This window comes from Pseudomassariella vexata, assembly GCF_002105095.1.
Source record: "Pseudomassariella vexata strain CBS 129021 chromosome Unknown BCR38scaffold_1, whole genome shotgun sequence".
Taxonomy (NCBI): Eukaryota; Fungi; Ascomycota; class Sordariomycetes; order Amphisphaeriales; family Pseudomassariaceae; genus Pseudomassariella; species Pseudomassariella vexata.
Genome location: NW_024467956.1, coordinates 2,087,763 through 2,111,258, shown reverse-complemented (window position 1 = coordinate 2,111,258; position 23,496 = coordinate 2,087,763). Strand labels below are relative to the sequence as shown.

Sequence of the window (23,496 nt, the reverse complement as noted above, 5' to 3'; positions counted from 1 at the left end):
GCGCAGCCAGTCACATTGCACGCTCGCTCAGCCACATTTCTAAAGTCCCAACAGCGCCCCAACTATTCCAGTCTCAATGCATTCCATGGGCTGAGGTTCGTGCACGCGGCTCTACCAACGTCGATTAGGCTCATGCTATTTCGGGAGAAGGGGGGGAGGGGGGTTACATGATGGCACGTCCGACTGTGCTGCAGTGGATGCTCCTAGCATTATACAGCAGCCAGGGGACTGAGACCACCAGAAGTCGGCGAATGACTTTTGTTGTGACCTTTGCCAGTTGCGTATTGGGGTAGGGCAACATGCGTGATGCAGCGAAAAGGGTATTTCCGCATTCCAGAAGAGACCGACCGATGTGGGAGGTGGGAAATACGACACCGTATGCTGGTGGAGTGACCAGCAGTGCACCATCACGCGCAAATATGTGACCAAGTCGTTGGTAAGAGATGTATCGTTATGCGCTTTCATTACACACATAAAACGAGGCGAGCCCGGGCTCGATGTTTGCTCTTGGATATGAGCAGGCCCCGAAAGTTCTCTTAAATTGGTTCTTTGAATGCATTCCTACCTCGAGTCGAGTCCGACTTACCAGAGTTTCCACAACACAATGGCTACCACGAAGAGTCCCCCGTCCTCGGTGGACCAACCAAACCTGAAGCATGCAGACGAGGCGCAGCGGCCCGGGAAGGAGGAATGGAAGCCAACAACGCATGTGAAACTCATCATCTACACGCTGGCAGTCACATCTCTCATCGTCTCTCTCGACGCAAGCGTCATCACGACATCCCTGAGCGTAGGCAGTTTCAGTCCTAGACTCCTGATGAGATGATAGACGGGGTAGCAACTAACACAGCAGTAGGCCATCATACAAGACCTCGATGGAGATTCTACTCAAGCATTCTGGATCGGTACATCGTATCTCCTTGTCAACGCCGTGACGATGCCCTTCATCTGCTCCGTCAGCGACATTTTCGGCCGCCCCATCTGCTTCGAATTCGCCCTGGTCATGTTCTTCATCGGCACCGTCATATGTTGCACCGCCAACGACGTGGCCCAGATGCTAGCCGGCCGTTGCGTCCAGGGAGTAGGGGGGGCCGGTATTCACGCTTTGGGGCTGGTCATCATGACCGATATTGTGCCTTTGCGATTTCGACCCAAGTGGTACGGCGTAACGTGAGTAAAACCAGCCTTAACGTCTTGCCTTGGTCTGATCAGCCTTTGACTGAGAAATGTAGTCTGGCTGGATGGGCTGTCGGACTCTCACTTGGCCCAATACTGGGCGGTGCCATCGTCCAGCACACCACGTGGCGCTGGATCTTTTACATGATGTTCCCCATCACGGCCTATGGTATCGTCATTGTACCCTACCTCCTTACAATCAAGCCCCGGACATCGACACTGCGCCAGAAGCTCGCCAGGGTGGACTGGATCGGAGGGGTTCTGTTCACTAGTAGTGCAACCTCCTTACTGATAGGCGTTTCTTGGGCCGGTGTTCAGTTTGCCTGGAACAGTGCGCAGACCATCGTGCCCCTGGTGGCTGGGATCGTCGGCATAGCTGCCACGATCATGTACGAGAACGAATTTGCTAGGGAGCCTTTCCTGCGTAGGAGCTTGTTTGGAGATATGAGCTCCACCGTCACCTACGTTGGCGGCTGTGCCCAAGGACTGACATGCTATGCATGGCTCTACTATCTTACCTTTTACTTCATGTCAGTCCTCGAGTTCACGCCGATCGATGCCGGAGTCGCTATGCTTGCCAGTTGCCTGTCCATCACCTTGGCAGGCATCATCAGCGGCCGTGTCGTGACTCGGTTCAACAACTACCGCTGGGCTATATGCATCGGCTGGCTGCTCGCAAGTCTCGGCGCTGGCCTTACCCTGGAGTGGCAAAACAACAACCACAAGGCCGTGTGGATTGTTACGCAGCTGATACTCGGATTCGGCCAAGGCGCCGTGCTCAATGCGCAGAACTTCGCCTGCCAGGCTATGTGTAAGCCTGGCGAAGAAGGTGTTGCTGCAGCCATGTACGTCTTCGTGCGCCAGTTCGGATTCGCTCTCGGCGTCAGCATCGGAGGGACGACATTCCAGAACGTCATGGCGCTGAAGCTGGGCCGGCTAGGTCTTCCAGTCGAACTCGCAAAACAGGCCGAGGGCTATATCGACACACTGGTTGCTATGCCTCCGTCCGAGGAGAAGAACAAAATTGTCGACTCGTACACATTTGGCTTCATGGGCTGCTATGAGGTTTTACTCGGTGTCTCCGTTGTTGCGCTGATCCTTAGTGTGCTGTTTGTCAAACAATGCGACATGAATAAGGATTTGGACACGGAGCACAAGCTACACCCCCATCGTATGATAGATGTGTTTAGAGGTGAACAAGCACTAGAGGGCAAAGGAGTGCGTCCCGAAGAGAGCACGGAGGCGCACCGTGGGGTGGGCGAGGAGCAAAGAGAAGAGCGACATGTGAGCCGGGAGCAGAGAGGCATGCGCAGAACCACGACTCAACCTGACCGGGTGTTTGACGGGACAGAGAAGACCACCAACGTGATTCTCGCTGAGATCATGAAGGATACGAACGCTGGTCATGACCATGGTAGGATATAGGCGAGTCACGAGCCAATTTCGGGGTTTCCTGAAGGCGGCCGACCCCCGGATGGGTTCGATAACATAGATTGGACAATGATAATAGTCTCAACCGGGTTGGGATGGGAAGCTGGGCCGATAGGCGCTGATCATGACAGGATCAGTGATCTGTAGGACAGGTGCGTCACTAGTGTCCATATGTAGTTTCCAACGGCCGAGATTAGGGAGATGAGGCAAGTAAGAAGAGTTGAACTCGAGTTTGTCAAGACGAAATAGTGATCGATTCTGTTTAGACTTACTTGTTCAATGGAACCTATCCAGAGCTTTGGGATTAGAGGCTGATGCAAAGGTACGCATGCCGTCAACATCCGATTGGCACAAGGGTATGCGATGTCCGTATAGAGGGTCCTGCGGCTCACCAGCCTTGGCAGTTGCCGGAAGCACCGCAACTCTTTCATGCACCACGGGATCACAACTCTTACATCAGATTCTCAAGCAACAGTGTTATTCCAATGTGCAACTTCTTACTTCTTGCGACGTATCAGTTGCTTTGGTACTCGCCGATAAGGCAACGAAGATACTCGCACATTCCCGACATCAATCTCGGTACCGTATCCACTCCGGCCGGATCCGATACCTAAAGATTAACGGCAATTCATTTGCCAAAGTGGGTTCTACATCCACATAACTTAGGCACAACCTCCACAGAAGCCAGCTTCCGAACTCCTAGACCGGCCTTTGCGAAACTGGGGACACTGCGCTATCTGACATGACACATAAATTTTTGGTATCAGCAATCGGGCCCTGTATCATTCGCACGACCCAGGCTTGCCCTTGGGTCTTGGCAATGCTGTCAAATGCCGCAGGGCAACCAACCGGGCACATTTTGGGCCGATAACCAAGTCATCCGAGCCAGCAGCTTGGACGCCTCTAGCTCAGCCCGTTATCTCTGCTGTTCAAGGAATATCTACCCAATCAGGAATAATTCCGTCCCTTGCCGCGACGACTCACACCTCGTTCCTAAGCTGACCTATTCGATGTCGATCGGACGAACCGGTCCCCAATATTACCCACCATGCATACGCATTAGGATGTACACCGCTTCGCGTCAGATACGACGTCTTCCATGTGGAACAATCTGATAGTCCGGCGCGGTCTTCTCAGGGAGCGATGCGGTTGGATGAGATGCAAGAACCCAACGGAATGGCTCGTCGGTCTGCAAACCGATATATAAAGGTTGGATCGCCAAGATGGACTGCTTTGTCTTCAGCTCGGTTTTATCGGTGTCTTCAGTCCCTCCAGCCCTCACACCATCACCATGCAGCGCTCTCTCTTAGCCCTGTTGGCAAGCCAGGCCCTCTGTGCCGCTTCTTCTTCTTTGCCTATTCGGCTCGAGACCAGATCGGAGTTGAGCTCACGCCTCGCCAATGTCCATGTCATCTTCAACGAGGTCGTCGAGGGAGCCTTGACTTATACCTACGGATCATGCTCGTCCCTTGAGCTACGTGATGCTCACCACACCGTTGGTCGAAGCACGGACGCGACTACGTCCCGGCTGGTATGGATCATGCCCGAGAATGCGGACTCTGCTGGCTGCCTATCAGCATGGGACAATGTGGGGAAATTGGTTGGCCGCAGTGAGCCGCAGCACTTCAAGCTCAGGCGGAGAAGCTTGGAAGAACGGGCCCTCAACAGCATCGAGATGTCGAATGCTACCGGCATCGACACCTGGGGCCCCTGGTTCAACGGAGTCGAGCTGTTGGAGAGCAAGAACCTCAGCAGTGTTGATGTGGAGACGGCCAAGTCAAAGCAGATCGCCATCGTGGGCGCCGGCATGTCGGGCTTGATGACCTATTTGGTCCTATCGCAGTCAGGATTCACAAACATCAGCATCCTCGAGGCGGCCCAGCGTCTCGGTGGCCGAGTTCACACCGAGTATCTGTCTGGCGGTCCCTTCAACTACTCATACCAAGAGATGGGGCCTATGCGTTTCCCAGAAACCGTAGTGTACTCGAACGAGACCTACAACATCACGGATCACAGACTGGTCTTTCAACTCGCCGCCGAGATGAACAAAATCAACGGTAACAACAAGAACTTGAGCGTCGACTTCATCCCTTGGCACCAGGCCAGCGAAAACGGCCTCTACTACCACAACGGTATCAAGCTTGACAATGGATTGCCACCTACCCTTGCCCAGATTGAGGCCGACCCTTCGCTCGCCGTAGCAAGTGTCGAAAACCCCTCCACCACTGCATTGGAGGAGCAAGTCAACATGTACAGGGCAAACGAGACGCTCATGATCGAGCTTGCCGAGAACATGTTCAAAACCCACAGCGAGTTTATCCGCGAGGGCCTTAACGGTCTCGGTGGCGATCAGTTTTCGGAGTTTGCTTTCATGGTCAACTATCTGGGCGCCTCGCTCAACGACACTGACGTGGTCAGTGGTGGAGCCTTCGGATCTTCGTTCTGGGATGACCTGTACGAGGGCATGTACTTCGAGGCCGCAACGTGGAAGACCATCGACGGAGGACTGAGTCGTCTGCCCCTTTCTTTCCACCCCTTGGTTGACAACATCACCTCGATGAACACCAAAGTTCAGCGCGTCGAATTCATCGAGGAGGAGCAGAAGGTCAAACTGCAGTGGAAGAACGACTACACCGACTCCACCTTCCAGAACGCAACCTACGACTACGCCGTCATGGCCCTGCCCTTCTCCATTGTCAAGAAGATGCGTCTTCCCTCGATGCCAGCCACCATCACGAACGCTATCTCTAACCTGCCCTTCGAGTCTGCCTGCAAGGTAGCCCTCGAGTTCCAGACGCGCTTCTGGGAGCACTACGAGAACCCCATCTATGGAGGGTGCTCAACCTCCACGGACATCCCGGGCGTTGGATCCATCTGCTACCCGTCGTACAACATCAACGGCACCGGCCCCGCCAGTATGCTTGCATCGTACATCTCGGGCGACTGGGGCGTCCGATGGGTGTCGACCCCCGAAGCCGAGCACGTGCAGTATATCATCGACGCCATGGCCGAGATCCACGGCGACGTCGTGTATGAGCAGTACACGGGCAACTACAACCGCCGGTGCTGGGCCTTGGATCCTTATGAGGGAGGTAGTTGGGCTAGCCCGCTGATTGGACAGCATCAGTTGTACATCCCGGAATACTTCAAGACTTACAACAACGTAAGTAGACCTTTGATTGTTGGAAAGCCGCAACACTGACACGATTTGCAGATGATTTTCGTGGGTGAGCAAACGTCGTACACGCATGCTTGGATCGCTTCGGCTCTCGAGTCGGGTATCCGTGGTGCCGTTCAGCTTATGCTGGGTGAGTGAATCCTCTCGAACAGAAGTCGTGAAGTTGGAATATTACTGACGGTGTGTGCAGAGGAGGGTCTTGTCGATGAAGCAAAGGTCGCTGTCGAGAAGTGGATGGCACGATGGATTGAGGTGGTAAGTTTGCTCTGATCGCGCCCCCCTGCCCGTCCCCCATCCCCCGTCCCCCGTCCCCCAAATCTTGTACAAGTGAAACTGACTCGTCCAAAGTAATTTACGATTCCTACGTGAACATGCTAAGATTATTAATAATGTAATACATGGCTGATGTCTCGGGAATGGAGGAAGGAAAAGATGCGAGCGCACAGGACCGCGTGGTACGGGGTCTAATTGTATCTTATATTATCATGATGCGACGTTTTCAAGGTCTAGATCCTTTCGAAGCATTATCTGTTAGGAAAATGGACCATTGACACTGGATATTGAATTGCGCAGTATAACATCTGCATCGCAGCTGTCCACTGACTGGTGGTGTTGTCGGGACCAGGATCTAGATAACAAGCTTCCATTCCGGCACTTTAGGCCTATCGCATCGAAGAAAGGCGAGCTACAAGTGGGCCCATGCATGCGCAAACGCGCCTTGGTTGCGAGGAAGGAGCGACCCGAGTATCCCTCCCTTCCGCGGGGTCGCTGATCACCTGAGCTTCTGGGTAACATCTGGTGTAAGGATGCTGACAAAATCCCGTTCACTCGCAACTGGATACAGCCTCGACGTTTGTCTTTTACTCTGCCTGTTCCATGCTCAACATCCCGCAAATATCTCAATGCACCTGCCATGGCGGCCACCACCACGAACCCCAATGCTGATCACAGCGACATCGACGAGTCCGCGATACCCGGCACCGTCCATCTCGTCGATTTGGAGCACACACTGGCCACGCGCCATGCGAGGAACCAGGTGGATATTGTCCTGGTGCCGACCCCTTCCGCTGACCCCGACGACCCCCTGAACTGGAGCCCGGGACGAAAGTATTTGGCTTTGGCATGCGCTCTCCTGTAGGTCCTCAGAAGCAGCATTCGGCGGCGGTGGTGTGTTGTACGGCTGATCCTCTCGGTGCAGATACACTTGGTTCAACGGCATGGCGCTCTCGGTGGTCTATTCTGTGCTCGTGCCGCTATCCGAAGCCCTCGACGTTACCGAGGCCGACTTGAACGCAGGAACCGGATACATGTTCCTTCTTCTCGGCTGGGGCCTCCTTTTCTGGCAACCCTTTGCGCTGCAGTACGGAAAACGCTTCATCTACCTTTTCTCTCTGCTTGCACTTACGGCAGTCACCGTCTGGGGACCGTACGCTCACGGCAAGGGGCAGTGGATCGCAAAGAGCGTCTTGACAGGGTTCTTTGCCGCGCCGATTGAGGCGCTTCCGGAGACGAGCATTGCCGACCTCTTCTTCGCCCATGAGCGTGCCACGTACATGGGATGGTACGCCTTCACGCTCGCAGGGAGCAACTTCTTTGCACCCATCATTTGTGGGTTCATTAATGACAGCATGGGCTACAAGTGGGTGTTCTACTTCCCTGCCATCTTCTGCGGCGCGACGTGGATATTCCTCTTTTTCTTCATGGAGGAAACCAACTATGATAGACGGACCGTTGGGGTGGTTTCGACATCGCCGCCGTCAGGCGAAAAGGAGTACGGAGTGAAATCAACTCCTGCTGCCGATGCAATCTTCATAGCGACGATTAAAGCCGAGTCTTCTGCCACCAGTACCAAGACCTTCTGGCAGAAACTGGCCGTTTTCGACAAGCCCCGGCCATTTATGATGTATTACAGAGCCTGGCAGTCTCTCAAGCTTCTTTCGTGGCCTGTCGTGTTCTACTCTGGGTTCAGCTACGGGACCTATCTGATCTACTTCAATATCCTCAATGCGACGAGCTCGATCATCTTGGGTTCGCCACCATATAACTTCAGTGCCGCGATGGTAGGATTGAGCTATATATCTTGCATGATTGGAGTAATAGCAGCGTATGCACACTCACGCCCCGCGTCTCTTGGTCCAACATGCTAATTGCATCACAGTTCTGCCTTGACTGGCGTCTTTTCAGACCGTTTCGTAATCCGTCTCGCTCGCAAGAACAACGGTATCTCCGAACCGGAACACCGTCTGTGGATATTTGCCGTATCGGCAATGGTCATTCCTTCGTCACTGATTCTCTGGGGCGTTGGAGCTGCTCACAAAGTACACTGGTTTGGCCTCGTCTTCGCCATGGGCACGACTGCGTTTGCAAACACCATGGGAATTACTCTATCTGTATCCTATCTTGTGGATACCTACCGCGATATCTCGGGCGATGCCTTGACGACATGCATCCTGATACGAAACACAATGAGTTTTGCCATCGGATACGGCATCACGCCATGGTTGAAGAATTTGGGATACCAGAATTGTTTTATAAGCGTGGCATTTGTGGGGTTGGCCATCTGCAGTGCATTCTTGATTATGATCAAGTGGGGTAAGAGGTTCAGAGAGATGAAGAGGGTTGAGTATTGGAGAGAGGTTGGGAAGAGGATTGACATGGGACTGGTTCACTGAACGGCGCGGATACGTTGAGTAATTTTCAAACGTCAAATTTGCGACGCGTTACTATGTGTATCTAGTCGAAGTGGCAACAGGAGATGGCAGAAAGGGGCGACGTTGAGAAAATCAAGTTGACCTTATTTCAGAAAATGGATTTGCTATCAGGCGCCGCAGTGAATCGCAACAGAGAATCACGAAGCTAACTACGATGGCGTAATCTGGTGTAGCACCACCAAGTAACTTATGTGTAACCATCTCCAAATCGTTCGCGTTGGTCATTTCTTAGAATCCAAACCGTAAAGACTACCGATGAATGTTAGGGGCACAGTGTGCATTCTCGGAATTGCGTCTTGGTTAGTTGATGTGAGACATCGCAATTTCAATTCTACCACGACGACAGTCGGTCGATATTTCCACTTGACGAATATGGAAAGCCCGTTTAGTCATGATGCACAGAGAAAGAGCCCCAACATGATTATCTGCTTTCTACCGCCTCGAACCCATTGTCGAAGAGCAAGATGGCACATGCACCGAGTTCATTGTATTCACCTAGAGCCTTTGTCGGATGACAACACCAACATTATATAATGCTGGTACCCCTCTTGCCCCCGAGTATTCTGCTGTACAAAGTAAATACTAAACTACCTACGGAAATGGCTTTATTTCTTAACAGAGGACTAGTGGCACACAGTCCACTGGCGGAGCCCTAGTTACTCCGTAACAATGTACACTAGTTAGATAGGTAACATTCTACCGTTACACCTGACGTAGGTTAACTGAGCTCAATCAACATCACAATCCTCCATGATTTCTCAACCAAAATCAAAAAAATAAAACCTGCCCATACTCATACCTCCATCAACCATCGTTACTAAAACCGAAATCAAATATGTGCCAACAATACGATTGCCGGCAGTTCTTCTGTGGTATGTGCAACCAGTTCCACGGCCCGAAGGATTACGACACCTGCAGCACATATGCCGATCCGCGACCCGTTCAGGCGGCTTCCGGACTTGTGGTAAAATCAAACGTCTCGAAGTAAAAAGATTGGATTGGAGGGAGTGCGAGAATTGCTGTAGAAGACAGTCGGTCCATGATATTTGGAAGAATAAAGATGAGTGCTCCAGACCAGGTTTTCAGGAGTAGTGTTTTGGCTAACATTACCGAGAGTTGAAATGAATTCTGACCTGGGACCATATTTCTAGCTAAGCATGCAGTGTGTTGAATAGTGCGTGGATATGATAGGGTGCCTGCGATTGTAGAGAGTGAATACTAAGGATTCTGCTGGTCGGACGCCGATTACGGAAGACCATGTGCTAGAGGCGATCAAGCTGGCCGAAACTCAAACACAGGTTCTAGAGGGGAACCATGGGGGAGGGGCGCCAATGAGAAGCCATGGGTTCAAGGCTGGGACAGGGACGAGTTCGAGACTGCTTAAGGGTGACAACGGCAAAACTTACACACTCGGAGTTATAGTGCAGAACAACTACGGGAGTCCAGTAGATTTGCAGATTGACGGGGTGCCGATCAGCAAGATCTTAAAGTCAAGGGCAGGGGGGGCAGGGGGGACAAGATCACAGTTCCACAAGTGCCAGAAAGTGGTAAAGCTGCGGAAGGAAGTTCGTAACATTCATTTTCGCCTACATCATGACACAAAGCTAACAACACCTGCAGGCTGCCTCGTACTGATCATGTAAATGGAGATAGGGCTGTCTCGCATCCACTTCGTACACTTGTCTGACTGTTTCTCAGTACCGACGTCCCTATGGTACCGCACCAACTCCAACGGATAGCCCAAAGATCCGGCATGGGACTCTCACAGGTTTCGGGACACGGCGTCGGTAGAAACTTCAGCGGGGAATTCTTCATGGCATTGTCAACCGGCAACAAGCCCGAGCTCCCAGCCAAATGGGATGGCATGACCAGTCTACCACCGTTTCTAGAGACGGATAACGTGGAAACCGTGAAGAGCCAGCTGATCGACACACTATTCATGGCCACGGCGGAGGCGACCGAAGAAGCCGTTCTAAACGCCATGACCTCGGCCGAGACGATGAAAGGCTTCCGTGGGGTCGAAACCAAAGCGCTGCCGCGAGATGTGGTCGAAGACCTCTTGAAGAGATACAGAAGAGGGTATATGAAGGATATACTTCACCCAAACCAGGAGTCTATCGTTAAGCCGGCGAGTCCATAACGGAGACACAGCGATACAAGAATTTCGTTGTCGCTCCTGAATGGAGGGACCTCCGATTACCCTGGGGAAGGACCCATGAGGACACGGTCCATTTGCATATGAGAGACTGAGAGGAACCACGAAGTAAGTCTAAACCCAAGTCCAAACCTAAGTCCGAGTCGGGCCAATCAGATATGATGGTGGTTCGAGAACGGGTTATCATCTTGTGTTGCATTAAATGATCATAAAACATCAGATGCTTTTGAGCTTCATTTAGTCTAATGCGTCAAAGTCATCAGATGGCTTGCAATTGGACCGACTGGACCCTACGCGCAGGTATCCACTGTGGAGGAGGCTCAACATTTTGCGGGGAACGCTATAACGTAACGATTACAAAATACGAAAAATTTTATAGTGGCGCGATGACAGAGTTTCCAGGATGCGTCTGGGCATTATTTTTGCGCGCATTACTATTAGGTGCGCTCGCCACCAAACTTTTGAGATGGGTGGCTTTCGATGTTTTTGCTTTCGTGGGAGATGCTGCCATGAGATTGCTTCATCGAAGTGTCTCGGTCATGCGCCGCACTTACATACCGAGTGGTCTTAAGTAGTATTCCATACGTGGATATGCCCATCTTCACAGCCCACAGCCCCGTGGAAACTCCATATGGACATGTGGGTCTAGAATCCAAGAAAAGACGAGTTAGTTAGGTTTAGGAGGACGGCCAAGTAGCTCACAACCAACCTCGGTACTTTCAACAGAGACCCAAACACGCAGCCGGAACGGCACGGGCGGACGGCCCCGTAACTTAAGATGGCGAGACTTTCGCCTGGCCCAGGGGCATTTCAAAGCCTTTCAGTCCGATCACGGCGGCGCGGTTCATGCCATTTTTGAGGATATCCGTTGGGTTTCGCATCTAGTTTTCTGATTTTCCCGTCCCTGTATCTTGAACCTTACGCCATTTGCTCATAATAATAAACCACCAGTCAACACCTGGAAACCGTGCCGCGCGTCAGTGAGCTACCAGCTCACCCCCAATTGAACCTCCAATGGCCACCATGACTGCAGAGAGTCCGAATACCCTCGCCGGTGAGAAGACCTCTGCATCGTCTGAGAACTTCGGGGACAAGAAGCTTCACGGCAAGACCGAATCGCCCAATGCTCCAATAACCGAGGCAGAGCCAAGCTTTACCCAGGAAGGGGACGGCTTGGATATCAATTACAGGACACTGACGTGGTGGTATGTGACTGAAACCAGGGATCAGATCAACCCCTCTATGAAGCTTCAAAAACTAACAAATCACCCAGGCAAGCCGGCATAATCATGATCGCCGAGACCGTCTCCCTCGGCATCCTCTCGCTTCCGGCCGTCGTGGCTAACCTCGGTCTCGCGCCGGGCATTGCCCTGATCGTCCTCATGGGCATCTTATCGAGCTATTCAGGTCTAGTCCTCGGCGACTTCCGACGCAAATATCCATGGGTGCAAAGTTTTGGCGACGCGGGAGAAGTCATGGGCCGGACTATCGGCATGGGTCGGTTCTTCCAGGAGTTGCTTGGCTGGGCGCAGACCACCTTCCAGATTTTCGTCATGGGAAGTCATCTGTTGACTTGGACCATCTGCCTTAACACGCTGTCGGATAGCTCGACGTGTACCATTGTTTGGGCTTTCGTGGGGCTGGCGGTGTTTTGGGTGCTGAACACGCCGAGGACGCTGAAATATGCGAGTTACATGTCGTTTGGATGTGAGCACTCGCATTTCCCCTTGGCCAAAATGCAGTCCAAGATTTGTTTCTGACAAGTTCAATAAAGCTTTCTTCTCCATCTTCACCGCCGTCATGATGACCGTCATTGACGTCGCCATCGAGCGGCCCATCGGCAGCGGCAGCATCGACGTTAGCCGCCAAATAGGCTTCACCTCGGCCTTCCTGTCCGTGACCAACATCGCCGTGGCCTTCTCCGGGCACTCGTGCTTCTTCGGCGTAATCTCCGAGTTCAAGAAGCCCGAGGAGTGGCCCAAGGCCCTCGCCCTCCTGCAGATCTGCGACACCACCATTTACCTCGTCGCCGCGGTCGTCATCTACTTCTACGTCGGACCCGATGTTCCGTCTCCGGCTCTCACAGCAGCTGGTTCTCTCCAGATCAGGAAGGCCATTTGGGGCATTGCTATGCCGACTATTGTTATTGCCGGTGTTATTTATGGCCACATTGCCGCCAAGTACATTTTCGTACGAGTCTTCGGCGGAACGAAGCACATTGCCAAGCGGACGAAACTGGGGGCGGTTGGGTGGTTTGGCATCACTATCACCGTGTGGTTCATCGCCCTTGTCATCGCCGAGTCGATCCCCGTCTTCAGCAACTTGTTGGGGCTGGTTTGCGCCTTGTTCGCCAGTTGGTTCTCGTACGGACTTCCCGGGATTCTGTGGCTCTTTATGAACAAGGGCGAATGGTTCAAAAACGGCAAGAGAATTGCTGGGTTCTGCGCGAATATGGGCTTGTTTTTGACCGGATTTATTCTTTGCATCATGGGTTTATGGAGCTCTGGGGAGGCTATGGCAGCAGACACCACAGGGGCAGAGCCATGGAGCTGTAAAAGTAATGTGTAGGCATACCAGTGGAGGTGGTGGGTTCAAAACAACAATACCAAGTTAACTGCTATGACCTTGAGCTCTAGTGGCCAAATCCTATTGCAGGCCCATAAAATATATTCGTCTTGTATAATGTGTTCTCCACAGCCTCTTTGAGCGAAGTCTTTTGAACATAACACGTGACTATGTCGAAATCCTCCGACCGACGACGACCACTGTTCAAGAGTTTGTTGATCTTGTCCCACTAGTACTCGTAAACCTTGCCAGGCATTTGTTGCTACTCCCAAGCGTCCCAGTGAATGAGATGTCGATCATGTCCTTCATCTGTTTCTTTGGCGCGTGATTGGCATCCTTCATCTCGCTTGCATACTTCTATACCTTTTTAGGGCGTGGCTGAAAGCCAGGATGCCTATCGCAACATCGATTCCAACCAATGTATATCAAAGACAGATTGCGTGAAGAAGGGATTTGAAATTGACAGAGTATGTGTGGACAAATAGTAACCCCTCCAAGTCTGCGTTGGTGTTCCATACCTGCACACAACGCTTTTTACCAAACTCATTTTCATTGGTCCCTTTCTTTCGGTGGGAAGGGCTTTGCATATCTCGTTTTCCAACGTGTCAAATACTTGACCTGTCCAGAATTGCTAATTTCTTCATCAACATGGAATGAGGGCATCCATGGACAAGGAATTCAAGTTTCTCAACTGAGGGCATTTTCAACAGGGAATCAGAAACGACAACATGGATATATCAAACATTCAGCTCCAGCTTTGGGTTCACATAGTAGCACCTCAGATTCATACACAACTCTAAGATACAGAAGAATATTTTACCTCAGCTCCTTGGCAATGCTGTCGCTTCTCATGCATAAAAATACAGTTGCTCAAATCAGAAAGTCCATCCACTCATATAAGGAACCCGGACTAGCAAGGGGAAGCCACATGCATGGTCTTGAACTCGAAGTGAACAGATTTCTGAGCGATGCTTGAATTTGCAAAGTACTCACGTAGGGATGGTTTTTCAAGTCCTCTTTCTAAAGTTGGTCGATACTCCTTTTCGTACAAAGCAAACAACAGTGTCATTGTGTTCCGCCAAGCGCTGCGCAACCGCACATTCAGCGGTGAAGGAACCGGATCCTCGTCGCAATCCACCTTAAAACTCGGCCGCTCCCCATATTTCCTGGCCATATCCTCGCGGTCCCACCCCAAGTGGTTCACAAGCCTCGAAACCCCAGACACAGACAGAGCACTCCACACCGCCGCCACCTCCAGCTCTCTTGTGTTGGTGCTTGCGCAACCATTCGATGCAACCCCGCGCACACTTATTGGGTAGAAGTACCACAACGAATTCCATGCGGCTCCGCTCCGTTAGGACACCGTGGCGGCCAACAATTCCTCCTTCGTCCACGAACGCCGAAAGCTTGAGTGTCGGTTTCGGGGTACCATCAACAAGTAATTCGAGACCGGCCCGGGTTGAACGTAATGCCGGGTGTCTTTTTGGAAAGCCGTACGACTACAGGATCTACACGGTCACGCCCGACGAACCAGGAAAGCTCTGTGTCCTTTTTGTCGCTGTCCTTTGTCTTACTATCTCGTGTGTTGACGACAGTCAGAGAACTATCAACCATGCTATAACTGTAAACCTGATCACAGTTCTGCCGCCATCGTTGAGGTCACTCTAAGCAAGGTAATGCTTAGTAAGTTTGTCTAGCATTGAAAGGGGGAGATGGCGGGCGTCGGAAAATAGTGCAAACTATCTCCACCGTGTTCAGCGTAAGCAATATACGAATCTATATCGATGTGATCAGGCATGGCAAGCCAGCATCCATCACCTAATTAAGTACGATTTGCAGGATCCCGCATCAGGAAGAAAGCAATCTGCCTTGAACAGAATCCATGATTAAGAACATACTTGCGTGTACTTCCGAGTTTGTCACCTTTCCAGGGGTTTCCTCACACCAGTTTGTACATCAAATTCCAAAAATCACTTGACTGGTACTACAAATAGTTAACCGCATTGACCACCTTATCAACCCGAATACTTCGTCCTCGTTTATTATTTACAAAACACACTTTATTTAAGCGCCCGAAACCTGAGATACATTCTTTCGAGCCCTCGTTTCAGGAGGGGCTCTTCCTTCGAGAACAGGATCAATTTCAACTACTTACCTGGTAAAATAGGTCGTATTCGCTTATTTCGCTTATCCTAGACTGTTCGGATAGCTGACAAGTTAATGAGCACTTTATTCGGGCCAGGCTCGACGGGCTGGCGTATATCTGGAGCGTATTTATCAAGTTTTTTATGTGATTGCTCGTTTTCGATACGTGATTTGGCTGTCTCGGCGGCCTGGAGTATAATAGCCTTGCAGAAAGCACAAGCCCTAGGCTCTTGGTGGTAGTAGGCGATGCGTGAGCATATGGGGCGTGAATAGTTGTGTTGGGAAAGCTTGGTTAGCTAAGCTATCTGGCTGGCCGAAGGCCCTCTTGGGCTATCTATCTTATGTACAGCTATAGGGTGATCCTCCTCGGGGCTACATAGCAAATGCCCGGCCACAATGGAAAATTATACTGCCCTCAGTACGCTCAATGTAGGGTACTTGCCGAAGACCAAATAACCCAAGTTACGCAAATCGCTGGGTTCGGAGGAGAATTCTTAAGCCAAATTCTGTATGGCGGAGGCCCCGAAGGCTTCAATTCAGTTGACAGGCCAAAGTATTTTTGTATCAATGTTGCTAGCTGCTGTATGTCCGACTTTGAAGGCGGCGACTGGCCAGTGTGAAGGGGATCGTGAGTTTGGCTGGCGCTGGCGGTAATGCGTGCCACTTGTACGGAGTTGCTCAAATAACTGGTTTCTTGACTCAAAGGATTCTTAACAGAAGTGACAGCGGCTTGGCTTAGGCCTTGTCGGCGTGTCTTGTACCTTGGAAGACGTTCTTTCACATGGCTTGGGGGCTCGCTGGCGCGGCTGTAGGCCTTTCGGCGATGAAGCTATTCCCATCGCTTTCACCAGTGTATCTCGGATCTTATTCGAACCGGACGCTCTAACTCGGCTAGCGTCTACGACGCGCCTAATTTTAGTACGTATCTATGGATAGCGGCTGACGAAGTGACCCCCCTAGTGTTAGCCGGGTACATCATTATCCCTTTAGGTAAGGGGGATTTCGGTCGTACAATCGGCTATATAACGCTTAATCGGAGCCCGTCCGCATATTTCTTCACGTAGTATTCAATTTACGATAGCTTTCTCTTGCTCTTTAGTTAACTTTTGTTATCCGGAGGCGGCGCCGCGGCGCGGAACACCGTAATGAATACGTAGGACATTGCAGTCTCCTTAATACTGTACCAACAGGCTGCTACGGCCTAGGAATAGCCCTGATGTACAAGCTCTTTAGCACGTTCGATTCGCTGCTTACAATCGTCCAGATTGTATTCCTCCAGATGAGCCATTTTAGATGTAGTTTTAGAGTACTTGCGAGGTGAATTAAGAGACGCATTGTTGTTAAGGCGCATGATTTCCCTATAAAATGGGGGTGCATGCAAAAAGGTGGTCAAGACGGTTAGTTGCTTCTTTCTCTTTTAGCCTTCCTAGGCGATGTAGTAAACACAACAACAAAATAACTTCTGACTAGTATCATAAATCGCTACAAAGTACTCGAAGCTCTTGGGTTTCTAAATCATACCTGTACTTCGCCTACTGCATACATTGATATGCATACAAATTAGTGGTGAGATTGCCGGCCACCCTAGGTGCACGCGTTTCTCTACTGTATACCACTTCCGAGCTCGGAGCCGAGGTCGGCTATACACGCGGGTATTCTCCACCTATGATCTATTGGGCTACAGAATCCATGACGCCAGGATCCGAATGAATGATGGAGATTGACCCTCCTGTCTATCACTTGGACAATCTCGACAACGGGACAATCTCGACGACGACACAATCGGACCAGTGCTGATCTTGGCACCCAATCCACATTACTCCACATCGTCTTTATACCATTCACCAATCAAACCACACTCTCGCTCTCAAAATGGCAACCGACGCATGCTCCAAGCTTGCTCCCGTCGTCTCGGACTATACTCCCCAGGGAACGTGGGACACAGTTGCTGGCTTGAAGACCTGTATGTCGTGTCACAGCTCTTGCGTTACCCTAAATCTCTCAGACATTCACAATATCCATTCACTCCCCTTCACTTCATCGCACCAACACTCAAAAACCAAATGAGTACATACTCACATAATGCAAGACACAACCGGCCCACCAAACCCCACCCGGGCCATAATCGACATCTACGACATCTTCGGCGCCGCGCCGCAAACCCTCCAAGGTGCAGACCGTCTCTCCTCTGCGCTCAACTGCCTGGTTCTCGTCCCGGACTTCTTCAACGGCACGCCTTGCAACCCGGCGTGGGTGCCCCCCGACACGGACGAGAAGAAGGCCGCTTTGGGGCAGTGGCGTGCCGAGCGGGCGGACGCCGAAGCCAATCTAGCCAAGGTGCTCGAGGTACGCAAGGAGGCGGGTGAGAAGTGGAAGAGTGTAGGTGAGAGGTGGGGCGTTTTTGGGCTTTGTTGGGGAGGGAAGTTGAGTGTCCTTGTTTGTGGGGAGGGGAATGAGGGAGAGGGGAGGATATTTGTGGTTGGGGGAACGGCACATCCTAGGTGAGTACAGAAGTTCTGGAGAGGTTCCTATGAGACTGACTGCGTGTATCTAGTCGCGTCGATGCTCGGGATGCTGAGGCGCTGACGGTACCTTATATCTGCTTGGCTTCCCCTGGTGAGCCGGTGGATGTCATTGCGCAATATAAAGAAATACTGTCTAAGCCTGGTAAGATTGGTCATGTTGAAACCTACGAGACTATGTTCCACGGGTGGATGGGAGCAAGATCCAAATTGGACGATGAGAAGAACAGAAGCGAGTATGAAAGAGGGTACAAACAGATTGCGGAGTTCCTCTCGAAGTATCTGTGAGTTTGGCCTGAACTTGATCAGCATACTCGGAAATCTTTACAAGTATAAGTATTGCTGACATCTGTATTTTGTCTCTTTACTCATGAATCAGTCGAAAGTACATTGTGCTTAATTAATGACCAAATCAAGCTGCGTCTCAGGACTGCCATGGTCTTGGACCTTCTTAGACCGTGTGAACATGAAAATACAAGTCGTACTGAAACTTACTGGGGCCTGGTGTGAATCTGGCTATATGAACTCCGAGTCTACTTGCCGTAATAGGCCAAGAACCCTCATATCACCTAGACTGACTGTGCCTTGTCGGGCACAAGCAACGAAAACGCAATGATAACACCCATCTTCTCCACAGCCTATCAGAGACATGGAACAGGATGCCCTACTCGGGAACGTTTACCTCTCCAATAATATCCTCAAGCACCTTGGGAAGGAAATACGCTGAGTCTCCCTGAAAGAAGAAATCGTTCCCACCCAAACCCGCACGAGCACTCACGTCAGGGTTGAACACTGCGACCACAGCCCCCCGCGCCTTCGCCATCTGAGTGTAACCCGCAGCAGGATAGACCGCAGCCGCAGTTCCAATGACGAGCATAACATCGATCTTACCCTCTTCGACCCAATCGTCAACCTCCTCCAGCATGCCATCCGGTAAGTTTTCGCCGAACCAGACGACACCGGGCCGCAAGGGCGATGCTTTGCCCTCCTCCTTGCAATTCGGGCATTGCGGTAGATCTGATAACTTGATTTTGGGCGTGGGGATGGTCGGGTCGAGGAGAGGCATCGTCTGGTCAGGCGGGTAGTCCTCGGCGGCGGGCGCGAGGGCCGGGCAGAGGGGATCGCGGAGAACGTTGGGTTCAATGTAGCCGCATTGGTTGAAGCATTTCAGGTCGAACAAGTTGCCGTGAAGGAGCCGGAGAGACCTAGTGGGGTGACTGGCACGTGGTGATAAGCCTGGTGGATTCATCGTCAGTCTGATAATCGCACATGTTCGAGCATATGCTCACCGTCAACATTCTGCGACAAGCACAAGAAGTGCTCCTTCTTCTTGGCCAACTCTGCAAGGGCATAGTGTGCTTTATTCGGCTTCGCCTTAAGGGCCATATGCCGTCGCCAGGCATAGAACAGCCAAACCAGTCCCGGATCAATCGCGAATGCCTCCGGGGTCGCCAATGACGTCGGTTCGTGGTTGCGCCAAAGGCCGCCCGCTCCTCGAAATGTGGGTAGGCCCGACGCGGCCGATAGCCCTGCGCCGCAGAGGGCTAAAATCCGCGTCGAGCCGTTGATGAGCTGCTTGAACTCGTTCACGTCCGTCCTAGGCATCTTTGTCTTGCTTACCGTCGATTGGGGAAGACGCGCCTGGATGTTGCTGATGGTGATGCGGGGATGTAGTGATGCGGCAAGGATGAGGATGCAAGATCAACCTGGGGAGCTGCATGTGGGCCAAGGGGGGGGGGACATGACGACCGGAGTCAGTCATGAGTGGAAGGGAAGCTTCTGCATTGGATCGGCCTGCTCAGAGGTAGAGGTAGAAGCTGATTGAACAATTCAAAGAAACCGCGGTTTACCGCTCGCCGCGGCACCGCTGAGTTGCACTGACCTGGTTGACATCCTTGCTGAGGTTGCGGGGACTTAAGGCGAAATGCTTTCAGCCCCCTTCCTGCCGTGTCTAGACTGCAGACATGACTTATAAGTCACAGCTTGGTTGAAAGATAAGCCGTTTTCTGGGGATCTAAAATTTCAAATTCCTGTAGTTGTAGGTTGGAGTTGGGTATATGCCGGTTAGGGCGAGGTAAATGTACACCTTAACTTATGGTAATGACCCGAACCCTACCCTAACCCCGAGCCAGGTTGATGTTCACTCCCAGCCCGTCGTGCAGTATAGTGCAGGACTCCACGCTCGTCCAACATTTATCAAAAGATCCAAGGGGTTACCGCTTATAGAGGATCGTAAGTCCAGTCCACATTGAGCACGAAACATATTCCAGCTATTAGCATTCAACTATGATACGTGACCCCATGGGGGTTACCCTGTAGCTATAGATAAGATAGATAAGAGCTATAAAAGAGCTCTGCCAGGCCAGAATAGCTGACCTGGCCATCCTTTCCCAATACAACAATTCACACCCCATATGCACTCGCATCAAACTATCCCGCAGAGAAGGTCTGGGATCGCTCTGGAATTTGTATTTTTAGTCAACTTAAGCGTGGAAATTCTTAATTTTGGCCTGTTCTACTTTAAAACTACTCGTACCTATTGGCTCGAATCTACCAACAGACGTCTCTAGAGACGGCCTATTTAAAGAGGCAATCCAGTTGGTGCCGCGGCTAGGAAAAACAAGCTAGCAGATCTCTTAAGATACGGTAAGCAGAATGATTAAAATCTAGGAAGGGTTAACGTAGTCCACGGTCCAATTGCACACTTCGGCAGATTTTCGTACGCTACCACTTTGACCTGCCGTTTTTCACCACATAACTATGGTTGGTTCTTGGAATGAAAGTGATATGATTCTAGCATTACATGCGCTTCAATCTGATCCAAAATTAAGTGTACGTCACGCTGGTCAGATCTATAACGTACCTTTTAGAACCCTTGCGTATCGACGCGACGGTAAAACCGCTCGAGCGATTACGCGATCGCCAACGCAAAAGTTGACTCCTTCCGAAGAAGAGGCAATCGTACGACATATAACCGACCTAGATTCGCGAGTATTTCCTCCCCGATTGAGTAGTGTTGAAGATATGGCCAACCGATTACTTCGAAGTCGCGACGCGGGACGCGTCGGCGTCAACTGGGCCTCGAGCTTCGTAAGACGACAACCAGACCTCCGGACGCGTTTAAATCGAAGGATCGACTATCAGAGAGTCCTCTGCGAAGACCCCGATGCGTATCGCGCGTGGTTTTACCTGGTACGGAATACAATTGCGAAATACGCGATCCAGGAGGAGGATATCTACAACTTCGACGAGACCGGTTTTGTGATGGGCCAAATCTCGTCCGAAATGGTCGTGACGACTTCTGATCGGCGCGGAAGGCCTAGAGCAGCCCAGCAAGGAAATCGGGAATGGGTTACAGTTATTCAAGGCGTTGGGTCGTCCGGTTATGCCCTCCCTCCGTACATCATTTTCGCCGGCAAAACCCACCTCTCGTCATGGTACGAAAACAGCCCATTACCGCCTGATTGGGTTATCGCAGTTACTAAAAATGGCTGGACTACGAACGAGAGAGGCGAAGATTGGATAAAACACTTCGATCATCACACTAAGTCTCGTACGAAAGGTGCTCATCGCCTATTGATCCTCAACGGTTACGAGAGCCATCACTCGACCGATTTCGAGGTATATTGCAAAGCTAACAATATCGTCACGCTTTGTATGCCTCCTCATTCGTCGCATAAGCTCCAGCCTCTTGATATTGGTTATTTTCGCGGGTTAAAAAGAGCGTACGGAAAAGAAATCGAAGATCTCATGCGAGCACATATAAGTCATATCTCGAAAGAAGACTTTTTACCGGCGTTTTTAAACGCGTACAACGCAACTTTCACGGTTTCAAATATCCAAGGAGGTTTCCGAGGGGTAGGAATAGTTCCGTACGATGCAGATTATGTCATATCACAGCTCGATGTGAAATTACATACGCCAACACCTCCGGGTAGCTCGGCTGGTCTCCCCGTCCCTTGGGAATCAAAGACTCCGAACAACCCAACCGAAGCCCAATCACAAAGCGATTATGTGAAAAATAGGATTGTACGACATCAAAATAGCTCACCAAGGTCAATTTTTGCTGGAATAGATCAGATTGTGCGAGGTACAACGAAGGTTATGCATCGGCTTGCCCTTTTAGAAGGCGAGGTCGAATCACTTCGAAAGGCAAATGAGACCTTAAGTCGACGTCGCCGTGCGAAGAAAAAACAGCTACAGAGTGGAGGGTCACTTCGTATACAAGCTGGACAGGACCTACAGTCTCAACGAGAGGTTGATGGGCAGTTACATGACGAATTTCGTCAAATTGGTGGTCGTACGAGGCGGCGAATTGCGCGTGTACGGCGCTGTAGAATCTGCGGCGAGCCCGGACATAATGCGCGCACTTGTGAAAATGATGTAGAGACGTCTGAAGATAACCATTCTGAGTAGTTTCAATTGATGATAGGCGTTGTGGTTGAATTAACTTATACATTGTCGTATAAGGTCTGCCAAAGTGTGCAATTGGACCGTGGACTACGTTACATACATAGCAAACAGTTCAATTATGTTTAGTGCAAGATCGATCCCCTGATAATGCGGTGCACAACTATAGCTCGTCGTTTGGGATATTATAGTTTTATGTAAAACCGTGTTCCGTGCTGTACGGACTATGTTTTATCTAAATCAGCACAGCAGACCCCACCATGTATATGGCAAAGGTATTGGTAAACTCCTTGGTATCAACTATGTGTCTATGGGACCAATACCGGACGCTACACCAGCATTGGCGATGGCCACATCAATGTGCGTAACGCCGGTGGTGGTAATGGTATTGACAGCGTCGGCTGGATCTATCCATGATGGGTTGTTGATTTCCACCAGGGTAGGTTTTGAACCAGACGCTTGAGGGATGGACTTCCGGGATCTTGACAGCGTTGTCACTCGTGTTATGAACGCCCCGAATGACAATATGATTCGGGCGGGAGAGGTAAAATCGCACCAAAGCTTTTCCAATGCCTGGCAACATTTAATCTTGGGTTTATGTTGTGATTCAGGGCATAATAACTCAATTCTGGCGACACCAGTGATGAGCACTGAGATAGAAACAGTTATGTTTTCTGCTTGTTTGCTTGAAAGTTGTATGGGTTATGTGAAAATGTTTACTAGTCTGCCGGTTGAGAACGGACAAGAGATAAGCTTAGGTGAAGTATAAAGTATCCATTTTTCAAGCCGTATCGATACTCTCTGAGTACACCTTTTCCAAATATATAATCTTTCTATCAGATCCTCTGGGACGTGGTTGCATGCTTACTTAGTTCAAGTAAGCATGCATCACCTGAAGCTCTGCTCACTGATGAATCTTACACTGCTTCGGTTCTTCTACATTGGTTGATGAATTCTCCGTAACCATGATGTTTCGGACGATACTAGTCGTGTATGATGAGAATTGCTTGAAGAGGTGGTAGCCTAGTTCTGGATATTCGACTACAGCTTAAAGCATATTTCCCATATAATCCCACCATCCCTGTTGTTTAATGTTTATTTACGGAGACTTCCTTGGTATTATCTTAAGAGACTAAAGATCATGCCCAGGTGGGTTCTATGGTTGGTAATACTGCGTACAACAACCTGACATCCTGGTAAACC

At 50.8% G+C, this 23,496-nt stretch overlaps 7 protein-coding genes across 7 annotated transcripts; 6 read left to right on the top strand and 1 right to left on the bottom strand.

Moving 5' to 3' along the window:
• Positions 1-604: 604 nt before the first annotated feature.
• On the top strand, positions 605-2,849 carry BCR38DRAFT_519873 (major facilitator superfamily transporter; the record flags this gene model as incomplete). The annotated part of the gene is made up of 3 exons (XM_040865150.1): positions 605-790; positions 857-1,170; positions 1,233-2,849. 3 exons carry the CDS (start codon positions 605-607, stop codon positions 2,599-2,601), a joined length of 1,869 nt encoding a protein of 622 aa, XP_040721080.1. The 3' UTR covers positions 2,602-2,849.
• A 1,049-nt stretch (positions 2,850-3,898) lies between these two features.
• Positions 3,899-6,136, top strand: BCR38DRAFT_404570 (L-amino acid oxidase; the record flags this gene model as incomplete). The annotated part of the gene is made up of 4 exons (XM_040857853.1): positions 3,899-5,770; positions 5,822-5,915; positions 5,976-6,040; positions 6,134-6,136. 4 exons carry the CDS (start codon positions 3,899-3,901, stop codon positions 6,134-6,136), a joined length of 2,034 nt encoding a protein of 677 aa, XP_040721079.1.
• Positions 6,137-6,698: 562 nt separating this feature from the next.
• BCR38DRAFT_330500 (major facilitator superfamily domain-containing protein) lies at positions 6,699-8,457 on the top strand (the record flags this gene model as incomplete). Its single annotated transcript, XM_040854969.1, has 3 exons — positions 6,699-6,919; positions 6,984-7,889; positions 7,944-8,457. The coding sequence occupies 3 exons, from the start codon at positions 6,699-6,701 to the stop codon at positions 8,455-8,457; spliced, it is 1,641 nt and encodes a 546-aa protein (XP_040721078.1).
• Positions 8,458-10,054: 1,597 nt separating this feature from the next.
• On the top strand, positions 10,055-10,837 carry BCR38DRAFT_416997 (peptidase family S58-domain-containing protein). Its single transcript, XM_040859137.1, has one exon. It carries the CDS (start codon positions 10,208-10,210, stop codon positions 10,634-10,636), a length of 429 nt encoding a protein of 142 aa, XP_040721077.1. The 5' UTR covers positions 10,055-10,207; the 3' UTR covers positions 10,637-10,837.
• A 623-nt stretch (positions 10,838-11,460) lies between these two features.
• BCR38DRAFT_11120 (transmembrane amino acid transporter protein-domain-containing protein) lies at positions 11,461-13,327 on the top strand. The gene is made up of 3 exons (XM_040853378.1): positions 11,461-11,856; positions 11,925-12,358; positions 12,426-13,327. The coding sequence occupies exons 1-3, from the start codon at positions 11,666-11,668 to the stop codon at positions 13,217-13,219; spliced, it is 1,419 nt and encodes a 472-aa protein (XP_040721076.1). The 5' UTR covers positions 11,461-11,665; the 3' UTR covers positions 13,220-13,327.
• Positions 13,328-17,069: 3,742 nt separating this feature from the next.
• BCR38DRAFT_11105 (dienelactone hydrolase family protein) lies at positions 17,070-18,359 on the top strand. Its single transcript, XM_040853377.1, has 3 exons — positions 17,070-17,324; positions 17,451-17,862; positions 17,916-18,359. Exons 1-3 carry the CDS (start codon positions 17,234-17,236, stop codon positions 18,169-18,171), a joined length of 759 nt encoding a protein of 252 aa, XP_040721075.1. The 5' UTR covers positions 17,070-17,233; the 3' UTR covers positions 18,172-18,359.
• A 188-nt stretch (positions 18,360-18,547) lies between these two features.
• BCR38DRAFT_330076 (NAD-dependent deacetylase-like protein sirtuin-5) lies at positions 18,548-19,488 on the bottom strand (the record flags this gene model as incomplete). Its single annotated transcript, XM_040854927.1, has 2 exons — positions 18,548-19,119; positions 19,173-19,488. The coding sequence occupies 2 exons, from the start codon at positions 19,486-19,488 to the stop codon at positions 18,548-18,550; spliced, it is 888 nt and encodes a 295-aa protein (XP_040721074.1).
• Between the last annotated feature and the right edge of the window lie 4,008 nt (positions 19,489-23,496).

Coding starts and splice junctions, on each gene's coding strand:
- BCR38DRAFT_416997 (XM_040859137.1), top strand. CDS start 10,208: ATGGTACCGCACCAACTCCAACGGATAGCCCAAAGATCCGGCATGGGA.
- BCR38DRAFT_11120 (XM_040853378.1), top strand. CDS start 11,666: ATGGCCACCATGACTGCAGAGAGTCCGAATACCCTCGCCGGTGAGAAG. Junction 11,857..11,924: donor TACAGGACACTGACGTGGTG/GTATGTGACTGA, acceptor CAAATCACCCAG/GCAAGCCGGCATAATCATGA. Junction 12,359..12,425: donor GAGTTACATGTCGTTTGGAT/GTGAGCACTCGC, acceptor AGTTCAATAAAG/CTTTCTTCTCCATCTTCACC.
- BCR38DRAFT_11105 (XM_040853377.1), top strand. CDS start 17,234: ATGGCAACCGACGCATGCTCCAAGCTTGCTCCCGTCGTCTCGGACTAT. Junction 17,325..17,450: donor AGTTGCTGGCTTGAAGACCT/GTATGTCGTGTC, acceptor ACATAATGCAAG/ACACAACCGGCCCACCAAAC. Junction 17,863..17,915: donor GGGGGAACGGCACATCCTAG/GTGAGTACAGAA, acceptor GCGTGTATCTAG/TCGCGTCGATGCTCGGGATG.